Below are 11,051 nucleotides of genomic sequence, written 5' to 3' on the forward strand. Positions count from 1 at the left end.
TTTCATAGAAATTATAAAATGGTCATGCTAACGGCTACTTTTAGAGCAATTGTTAATAAATCATAATAGAAAAAATTTTGACATTTTCACAGAAAATATAAAAAATTATCAACAATATTTATTATTTTATCATTCTCCTAATAAAATATTTTTAAAAATTACTTCTTAACCAATGTCTGTAAGACAATTCTTATCATTTTCCTATTACTTAATAATAAAGAAAAGTTTAGGTATGGTGGCACTGGTCCATGCGCTTAATCAACGCTCTAAATTCCAGTGTCAAACTCAAACACGAGAAGTTGTCTGCTCTTCGTCCCCAATGTGACACCGGCAATTTTCACCTACAAAACGTTCCAATGTCAAAAGCACCTGTAAAAGATTGAGTTTTGATTTCTTCTTATAGAATAGATCTTTCATACAAATTGAATTCAAGCAAGTATTCAACTGTGACTAGTAGTAGTTTTAAGACCACAAATTATTCCACAATTTTTTTACTACAACTTTGATGTGGCAAAATGTAAGTAGTTAAACTCTGTCACATCACAGTTGTGACAAAAAATTGTGAAAAATTATGTGATCTCACAATTAATTCAATCACGGAATCTCATAGAAACGTCGTCATCCCCACACATACATTGATGAATCTTATAGAAACGTGTAGTCATCATCCCCACACATACATTGATAAATGCAGCTCCTTTATGCCAAAGAAGACTTTTAAAATGGGGTCAATGGAGTTTTTCTTTTGTTTACATCGATTGATTTAGACATGGGTTTGAAATTTCATTTGGCACTTATTTTTGTATCTGTATCAACCGCGATGTTTCCAGCTTTTCTGTCTGGTGCGGCAACCTTATATTTTATTAAGAAAGTATTTCTTTTTGACTTGGACCACACCGCGATGAAGTGGACAAGTATATTTTAGTATTTTACTTCACCTTTTTTGTTTTCATTGTGATGAGATGATTATATTTGAATTGGTCTCCTCTAGTCAATAAAATAAAATAAAAATCAGTATTACCAAATATTTTATTTGAAGCACTCACATTCAGTGTACCATTATTTTTTTAACAAGTATACAAAATTTTTTCCGAGGTTTCTCTTTAAACTATGGAAGTTTTAAGTGTAATTAATATTTTAAGTGGAATTAATATTTCGGACCGTTTTATCAAAAAAAGTGTAATTAATATTATTTTATTGAATTATATTTGTGTCTTGATTTTTTAGTTTAGTTTAACACAAAATCTCATATGACTTTTGTTTTATGTCAAAATTTAGAGTCACGTTTTCACACTGTGTTCCATTCAATGGAAAAGGTTTGAAAGAGTTATATATAAAACATTTTCATAACAAATTCTAAATGACATGATATTACAGTAGTGGATTCAAATTAAAAATTTGTAATAACCTGCTACTTAAAGTTTGTTGTGAATATATTGCGGACATAATATTTTTCAAAAAGCTTAGTTTTAAACCAGTTTAAAACTAATTTCTTCCAAGCCATTATATGTCGATTAAATGACAAGATATTTTCACAACAAATTTCTTCCAAGCCAATACCCAACATTTTCATAATAAATCCTAAATGACAAGATATTACAGTAGTGGATTCAAATTAAAAACTTGTAACAACCTGTTACTTAGAATTTGTTGTGAATATGTTACAGACGTAATATTTTCCAAAAAGTTTAGTTCTAAACCAGTTTAAAACTAATTTTTTTCAAGCCATTATATGTCGATTAAAGAGATCATTCATATATAATATAATTCTAGTCCACATAATACTTATTTTAATGAGTCATATAATTTATTTAAATATTGCACTTACGCAATGATTTGAATGAAATAGCTAAACAACAGTCGAGTGTTATACAAATGACTGGTTTTAATGTTAAATAATGTTAGTCATAGTTTATATCTAAACTATGCGTTATTGTTTGGTTTTTGCACCACGGCACGTTAAGATCCGAGCCCACGTATCTAAAATTAGACACGTGCTAAAAAGCACTCAACACCAACTCCACCTGCTGTTGAAAATACAAATTAAACAGTGAAAGCTCTTATTTGATGTTCTAAAAATCATGCAATTTTACCACATCAAAGGCCTACTTTATTATTTTACCACATCATTTTACAACATCTCATTTATCAGATGTTTTATAATTTAATTCTATACATTAAAATAATATTTACTACACATTAAAATAATATTTATTACAACTCATCAACACAATTAGCACATTAAAATTTTTGTCACACACATTCCGTACCCCGTGAAAAATTTGCTACAGTACTGGTCAATGTTGCAAAACATATAATATATCCCACATCTGCTAAATAGGCTCAAATTGAATTTAGTGTGGAATATGTGTCAAATATTTAGCACACGTCTACTGTAGGTGCTCTAAGAATTTATTGACACTATTCTCTTTCTTCCAGCCTGGTGTAAGAAGACTCTGTACCTTTTCACTATCAAATTTTAATGACAACGTTGACTGTTATACACCTTCCCCAAACTACCCTTGACCAAAGAGCAAAAACTCAAGCCTTTAGACTTAAAAGAAAGCCCAAAAACCCAACAACAACACCACACCACACCACACAACCAAAACTCAACCCTCAATTTTATTATCCTATTGAAAAAAAACACTAAATTTATCACAGATACCACCATCAAGACAAAAAATTAAACCCAAACAGACGTACTCACATTTTTCTCTGTTTGGAACTTACAATTGACATTGCAGTTCACATCTGTTCAAACAATAGACAGTCACTCTCTCTTTCTTACAAAAAGTCCTATCCGTACTACCTAGGAGAAAGATTAGCGGACAAAAGCTGGAAGAGTCCTGTTGTTGTTGTTGTTGTTGTTGTCCGTTTATTAGTGATTATCGCCTGACTGACAATCCATACCATTAAATTAATGCTTGCTTTGATGAGGTTTTTGTCCCACCTCTGCGCCTGCTTGCTGAAGAGATTCAAACGCGGCGGCGGCAGAGGCGGCGCCGCCGACGATGCCGAAGACGAAGCCGTCGACTCCTTTGACATCTTCTTCGAGCTCCGCGCTCTCCAAATCGCCACCAATTTCTTCTCCGAGCTCAATAAGCTCGGTCACGGTGGCTTTGGTCCCGTCTACAAGGTATCATAAACTTTATTTTCTTTTTTCTTTTTTTAATTATAAAAAATTAAACAAAATTACGAAATTATCCCCCGGAAATTTCAGATATTTGTGTGAGTTCTTACTTACATTAATAATATTTTATAGTAGAATTTTCATGTATGGTAGAATCAGAATAAAAATAAAATAAAATAAGAGTATAATTGGACAATTAAAAGAAAAAAGAAATAAAATTGAAATGTAATTAAAATATAATTTATATACCTATTAAAAAGTTTCAGCTTTTTATATTAATATTAATAAATGTTTGTGTTAATTTTTGGGACTGTTATTAGTTGGTCAATGATGATTATGGAAACTGATATACAGGGATTGATGCCAAATGGACAAGAAGTAGCAGTGAAGAAGCTATCATTAGAATCAAGACAAGGGAGGAGAGAATTCACTAATGAGGTCAAACTGTTGCTCAAACTTCAGCACAAGAATTTGGTCACATTATTTGGATGCTGTGCTGAAGGGCCTGAGAAAATGCTTATATATGAATACCTGCCTAACAAAAGCCTCGATTACTTTCTATTTGGTAAAAAATTTCATCTTATTATTATTATTATTATTATTGTTTATAATTTAATTGCTATAAGTTATATAGAGGTGGAGCCTTCGTGTGATGGTGATGGCAAGTGCCTTCCACCAAAAAGTGATGGGTTGCGGGAGTTTTGTGCATTGGATACGACTAAAGACTAGACAATAGTCACAATTTTATTGAGTTACAAGCTTCTTAGCTATTGGGTGCTTTATATATGTTGCCGTCGAATTTTTGTATAGATTGAATATTGGTCACCTTATTTAGAATAAGAATACTCTAGAATTCTTAGGGTAACTTCAACATGGAATTCTGAAAATCTTATCAATTCATTTTGAAATGAGTACTAGACTTTGCTACATCAACATTAATTTAAATAGATGCCAAAATTGTAGTTGTCATTTTTTTTTTTTTTTTTTCAAAATGTTGATGACTCGGTATAGTAAGCCAATCATTTTAAAATGAATAAACAGGATTTAGGAACTCCGTGATGGAGTTATAATAAGAACTCTAGAGGATCTTAATCCCATTATTTGATAAAACTATCAGGAATGGGATGGTTTTGTTAGTGTTTGTGTGTTTTAAAATAAAATAAGAGTATAATTGGACAATTAAAAAAAAAAAGTTTAATGTAATTAAAATATAATTTATATACCTATAAAAAAAAGTTTCAGCTTTTTATATTAATATTAATTAATGTTGTGTTAATTTTTGGGACTGTTATTAGTTGGTTAATGGTGATTACGGAAACTGATATACAGGGATTGATGCCAAACGGGCAAGAAGTAGCAGTGAAGAAGCTATCAGTAGAATCAAGACAAGGGAGGATAGAATTCACTAATGAGTTGAAACTGTTGCGCAAACTTCAGCACAAGAATTTGGTCACATTATATGGATGTTGTACTGAAGGGCCTGAGAAAATGCTTATTTATGAATACCTGCCAAACAAAAGCCTCGATTACTTTCTATTTGGTAAAAATTTTCATCTTATTATCATTATTATTGTTTATAATTTAATTGCTATAAGTTATATAGAGGTCGAGCCTTCGTGTGATGATGATGGCAAGTGCCTTCCACCAAAGAGTGATAGGTTGCAGGAGTTTTGTGCATTGGGTACGATTAATTGTTATAACTTATAACAAGTGGGGGAGGGGCATTTGTTATCCGTATATTGGAGACCAGACAATAGTCACAGTTTTATTGAGTTACAAGCTTCTTAGCTATTGGGTGCTTTATATATGTTGCCGTCGAATTTTTGTATAGATTGAATATTGGTCACCTTATTTAGAATAAGGATACTCTAGATTTTTAGGGTAACTTCAACATGGAATTCCGAAAATCTTATCAATTCATTTTGAAATGAGTACTAGACTTTGCTACATCAACATTAATTTAAATAGATGCCAAAATTGTAATTGTTATTTTTTTTTTCAGATAAAGAGAAGTCTGCATCCCTGGATTGGCCAACTAGATTTCAAATAGTAACAGGCATTATGCGAGGCCTTCAATACCTACATGAAGAGGCCCCATTAAGGGTCATTCATAGAGACATCAAAGCTAGTAACATATTGCTGGACGAGCATTTGAATCCAAAAATTTCAGGTTTTGGCTTGGCGAGGCTCTTTCCTGGGGATGACACCCATGTAAATACGTTTAGGATATCTGGTACTCAGTGAGTGGTTTCGTAAATTTCGTCAACTTCACCTATTTGTGTTTGTTCTTAATTAGTTGTTTTCACTGCTTCAAGTGATATTAGTCTATCTTAAGAACTATTGTTTGGGTTAGTAGCTAAGAAAATGATAAAAAAAAGAAAATGTTGTTGAATGCAGTGGTTACATGGCCCCTGAATACAGAATGCATGGATATTTGTCTGTGAAGACAGATGTTTTCAGTTATGGAGTCTTGGTGTTAGAGATTGTTAGTGGGAGAAAGAACTATGACACAAAGCTTAGTTCAGAGAAACAGGATCTCTTGAACTACGTAAGTTACTTTATCTGAATGATGGTTGCCACATGTAATGCTCATCTCTCTGAATGCCAGCCTAAAAGATTTATATACAACGAAATTTGCATTAACTGATTGAGTCATTGTTGTTATATTCTTGTCTTATCATCCTTTGAGAATCAGAGAATCGAAACCCATATATTTGCAACATACTCCAATAAATTGAAGATACATCTAATAGGGAATTAAAAAAAAAAAAATCTAATTAAATGTTCTTTTTTGTTAGGGTAACCTTCTGTTCCAGATAATTGAGGATTAATGCAAATATTAGCATCATTACTGAATATTTTCTAGCATTTGTACCTCCCAAACATGCTACTTCTTTACTATAATTCTTCTTTAACCCTTCTCTATTAAGTTCCCTGACAAAACACAGACACAGACACACACAAACACAAACCACCCTCAATGAGGCCTTCACATTTACAGCAAACCTCATTCGAATTGGTATTGCCTCAAGACTCTTAGGCAATGAGTCACCTTTGACAATTGCTTCTCCTGCCTTGTAGTGGAATCTCCATTTCAATGAGTAATTTGCTATGCCTGAGAAGGTGGATTGATCTAGTTATTCAACAACCCCCACCCCCCCCTCCCCCCCCCCCCCTCTTTTTTTTTTTCTATCTTTGATAAGTATTGGTTTTTAGTTAGTTTTCTCAAATTCAACTAGGAGTAATTTAAAATTCATATTTTTTTCATTTAACCAATTTGATGGTATCTATGAACAAATTGTGGATTGTTAAGGCCCTATTTGTTTCGGCATAAAATGCTTTTTGGAAAATATTTTCTCCAGTGTTTGGTGTGATTAAAAATGTCAATCAATGTAAAACTTTTCGTTGGACAGTGGAAAATTACACAAAAATGGCAAAAAACGATTTATGCTTTTAAAAGTGTCAACCGCTTTCTAAAAAAGGCCTTGGCTTTATCCCCACCATGCTTATCCCTTTCAATCCTCTATGCTGGCACTAGTCCACTACCATCTCATCGTCCATTGCCAAAGGTTGTTGTCGCCCACCCACCTGACCATCATTGCCCATCACCACTAGCCATAGATAGCCTGTTAGTCATTGTTGCAGGCTATCGTGGCTACCAACTGCCAGCCACCAGCTGCCACTCAACACACCTGCTTGCTTGCTTATTGTCAACCACCAGCCATTATTTGCCAACATGCCGGCTGCCACTAGCTTGTTCTATGCCACCAATTTGCCAGACACTGCTGTCACCATTGGCCACCACCCAGATGCCCTCACCACTGTTAGCAGTTACCTGAATATGTTGCCACTGCTGCCACTTTTCTCCCCCCAATTGCCATTATTGTCTGAAATTTTGGGCGCAATTAAGCACTTAAAAACATTTTCCTGGTTGCAACCAAACAGCAAAAAACAAATAATTTCCACTAAAACAGAAAACATTTTACACTGAAACAGACTGAGTAAGAGTTGTCAATTCCAATATATCCTTATCTCACATATCAAGTTATAAAGTGCTCACTGAATTGCTTTCTTTTGCATAATGTAGTTATATAGTGCCTTCTCATGAATTTATATCTAATTAATCAATATTGATCTTCAAGTATATTTAGTTACTTACTTATCAAAAAAAAAAAGTATATTTAGTAATTTGGATTGGCCTAAAAGCAGAGGTGTTTGTTGCCCACATTGGGAAAGGGGAAAAAATGCTCAGTTAATTCATTCAATCCTTTGATTCTTGATTCTCAAAAAAAAAAATCCTTTGATTCTTTGTTGCTATATTTTGCAGACATGGATGCTGTATCAAGCAGGGAGGACATTGGAATTAATTGACCCAACCGTTGCCAAGTACAATTCTGATGAGGCAGCTATGTGCATCCAGCTTGGGCTGTTATGTTGTCAACAAAGTGTTGCAGAAAGGCCTGACATGAATGCAGTTCATCTCATGCTTTCGAGTGATTCATTTACATTGCCCAGACCAGGTAAACCCGGAATTCAAGGTCGTGGTGGACGTTGGACGACTACCAGTACTGCTTTAACTAATACCAATGCTAGTAGCACGCTTACTGGTGCTACCAGGGCTTCTGGAGGCAGTAGTTTTGTTGAGGAATATTCTAGAAATTCTATATCTGTTTCCTCTATTGATGAAGGAAGATGACCGGATTTTATAGAATGTAAAGGGCAATTAGCTTCATTTATATTATGTAAAGTTTTCTTCTTCTTTTTTTGGGCTAAATTTTTTATGCTAATTTAGTGTAGTTTTTGTTTTTATTTTTTTACATTAAAACCATTTGCTGTACTAGTGATAGAGCAAAGATCAAGAGCTTTTATTTTCTGAATCTATTGGTTTTTACGTGATAAAACATTGTATCTCAATTATTGATGAATGATTAGATACTCTGAAGATAATGCATGAATAGTCAATTACCAATTTGTATAGGTTTTGAGCAAACAGTTTGTGAACCTTCAATGTTTTCTGAATGAAATTTGGAATCATGTTTGTTCAGACGAATGAATGATTTTGTTGAAACCCTGGAGTAATAGAGTTCTATGGATACAACTTTTCTCTTTTGTTGATGTAGCTTGTTCAGATTAGAGTAACATTAATTTCACTTGGATTTATTACTGGCATCACTTTTATTATGCACAACAACATATCATTTGTTGTAAAACATGTTGTATTCCCATACTTATTGGGATACATACAAAGTCCAGGGACAAGCAGCAAAAATGCAGATACAATATCGCATCTTAAAACAAAGTAAAGGACATCAGCTGCAAGACAAACAAATGAGCTGACCAGCACTAAACAATATCATTTACAACTTCAATCTTGGAATACGAATTGAGAAATTCCCCAACTGGAACAAAGAGCTATATTTTGGACAGATTTCTTCACCTTACAGCAGATTTTGACCCTAGACATGAGGTCCCATTTGATGGAAAGGATAATCCCATCTTTAGTAAGGTCTTGTAATCAATTAAAATTCATAAACTTCATCCATATTCTTCAGGTAAAGGAGCATTGAAAAAATAGATGTTCTTTGCTATATACTTCTACCTATCAAACATAATGTATCCACCTCCATAGTCTTTTGGTTACCAATCTATCCTTACTCCATTCCATTTCAGGATGCTTTGTTCTAAGCCCTTCCCATGAGGTTGCATAAGAGAATTTACTTGTTTGAGAGGGTAACCAAATAACAGAATCCTCAAACCTGTCCCCGTTCATCTTTCATAGCTTTCTTCAAAGAATGGAAACTAATTCACAGCTTTTTTCGAAGTCTATGTTTTAAGTCTGTGTTTGGATCCAAGTCTACGATTTAAGTTTGTGTTTTCCCTTTTTTTTTTTTTTTTTTCACGCATTTCAAGGAGTAATGCGGCTACTGTTTATGCACTATTCATGAATAGTAGCCGCAAAGGTTGACTTTTCAACTGTGAATAGTGCATTTGTGCACTGTTCACGGACCCACAAATATCACTTTTCAGCCACTTTTTCATTAAAAATAGGTTTTATGGTACTATTCACACATTTAAAAATTATTTTACTACAATGTTTTCAATTTTTAATTTCAGCAAAATAAGTTCTATCGAAACGGATCCTAAATCCTTAGACCTATCTGGTAACCAATTCCATATTTCCTCATGAATGACAGTAGAAAGCTTGGCATTCATATCACTTGTAGCATTATATACATCACCCCAAATCGATATTTAGGATACAAAGGACGATCACAATGCTAATAATCATGCCACATGAGAATCTACTGCCATCCCCCATTAAATGCTTTAACGCATTACAATTGATCACAACTTTGAGTCCTTGACAAGATTCTCTAATATAAGAAATGGCCAAGGTTTGGATAAAGTGTCATGGACAATTATTTGTGAACCATTTCCTTGTAATGTAATGGTGAAGCCACCATTCATAGAGTATACAAGTGAAGTATACGATGTGAGTGTAGACTAATAAGTCTAAGACAAGAAAATGTATGCCAAGTAAAATGTGGTTGAACTAGTCCATTGCCTATGTAAAGTCTAAAAATGATATAGGCCCTTTTTTTTACCAAGGGTTATCTCACAACTTGGTAAGGGTAATATTCATTGGGATGGAACTAAAAGACTAAAACCCTTTATCTTAAAGAGAATCACTAGTAGTAAAAACTCAACTTCGAATTGATTTAATCTAAGAGGTTTAAAGGATAACAAGAAGTTATTCATACGTGATAAGTAAGAGCACTAAAATTTGTGTTTAATTCAGGATGAATTAGTGATATTTGTTACATTTAGCAGTTCCATCCTATTGCCTATGTAAAGTCTAAAAATGATATAGGCCCTTTTTTTTACCAAAGGTTATCTTACAACTTGGTAAGGGTAATATCCATTGGGATGGAACTAAAAGTCTAAAACCCTTTATCTTAAAGAGAATCACCGGTAGTAGAAACCCAACCTCAAATTGATTTAATTTAAGAGATTTAAAAAATGACAAGAAGTTATTAATACATAGTAAATAAGAGCAGTAGTGTTTAATTCATGATGAATTAGTGATATTTGTTACATTTAGTAGGATGACATTTATACTCTTAATGAAGTTCATAAACAAGTAAATGTTGTTGTACAAAGACACAAAGAACGAACTTCACTTTTTGTGAAAATAGAAGTGGTGCCACTTCTACCAAGAGTAAAAATGTTTTCTCTTGTAAATGTTCACTAAACTTAGAAGAATACATGGCCATTATGGTGCTATCAGTAGTCGATTCCATAAAGTGTTGTGGACGTTCTCATTTGTGAATTGTTTTTGATTATGAGGGATAAGAGTTTTGGTATAAGCACCAAATCACAATATTGCTTTGGAGGATTGGCTTCAACTGCTTACCTACTAGAGAAAACTTCCTGCAAAGAATTGACATGGATTATCCAAGTTGTGTTCTTTGCGGTTCTGCATTTGAGTATTGTGCCCATTTTTCTTTAAATGCTTTGTTGCCATAGCCGTTTGGTTTGCTGGCAATTGAGACATGGGATCTGATCGTTGCCCCATAAATTCAAACGAAGAAATTATTAATTTGGTGCTAGATCATTTTACCCATCTTTCAGTTTCATGTGCTTATCTTCATAGAGAGGAGGCTTTCATGTGCTCACTACATATGATATTCACTATGGACTTAATTTGGAGTTTGAGAAACTGTATGCATAATAGCATGCATGTGAATATTATGGTTATCACTAACAACATAGAAAACATGGTCAAGGAATATGCCTTGGTTATTGTTTATGAGGAGACTAAGGTATTTAATAGAGATAAAGAACCTGAATCACGACAAACCCCACCTATTAGCATAATCAAACATTCAAACTCACCATTGATGCAACTATCACTGAT

The 11,051-nt window shown here is 33.5% G+C and overlaps 1 protein-coding gene across 2 annotated transcripts; it reads left to right on the forward strand.

The window, feature by feature from the left end:
• Positions 1-2,521: 2,521 nt before the first annotated feature.
• LOC112004854 (cysteine-rich receptor-like protein kinase 43) lies at positions 2,522-8,110 on the forward strand. 2 transcript variants are annotated; one of them, XM_065781573.1, is made up of 5 exons: positions 2,522-3,139; positions 4,463-4,673; positions 5,136-5,373; positions 5,531-5,681; positions 7,461-8,110. In XM_065781573.1, exons 1-5 carry the CDS (start codon positions 2,924-2,926, stop codon positions 7,827-7,829), a joined length of 1,185 nt encoding a protein of 394 aa, XP_065637645.1. In that variant the 5' UTR covers positions 2,522-2,923; the 3' UTR covers positions 7,830-8,110. The 2 variants fall into 2 exon arrangements, with proteins under 2 accessions (XP_065637645.1, XP_065637644.1); XM_065781572.1 differs by lacking the exon at positions 4,463-4,673 and adding an exon at positions 3,488-3,698 and having other exon boundaries at positions 2,530-3,139.
• Positions 8,111-11,051: the final 2,941 nt, after the last annotated feature.

The sequence above is a fragment of the Quercus suber genome, unplaced genomic scaffold (genome assembly GCF_002906115.3).
Source record: "Quercus suber isolate HL8 unplaced genomic scaffold, Cork oak 2.0 scaffold_271, whole genome shotgun sequence".
NCBI classification, from domain to species: domain Eukaryota; kingdom Viridiplantae; phylum Streptophyta; class Magnoliopsida; order Fagales; family Fagaceae; genus Quercus; species Quercus suber.

Coding starts and splice junctions, on each gene's coding strand:
- LOC112004854 (XM_065781573.1), top strand. CDS start 2,924: ATGCTTGCTTTGATGAGGTTTTTGTCCCACCTCTGCGCCTGCTTGCTG. Junction 3,140..4,462: donor GCTTTGGTCCCGTCTACAAG/GTATCATAAACT, acceptor ACTGATATACAG/GGATTGATGCCAAACGGGCA. Junction 5,374..5,530: donor TTTAGGATATCTGGTACTCA/GTGAGTGGTTTC, acceptor TGTTGAATGCAG/TGGTTACATGGCCCCTGAAT.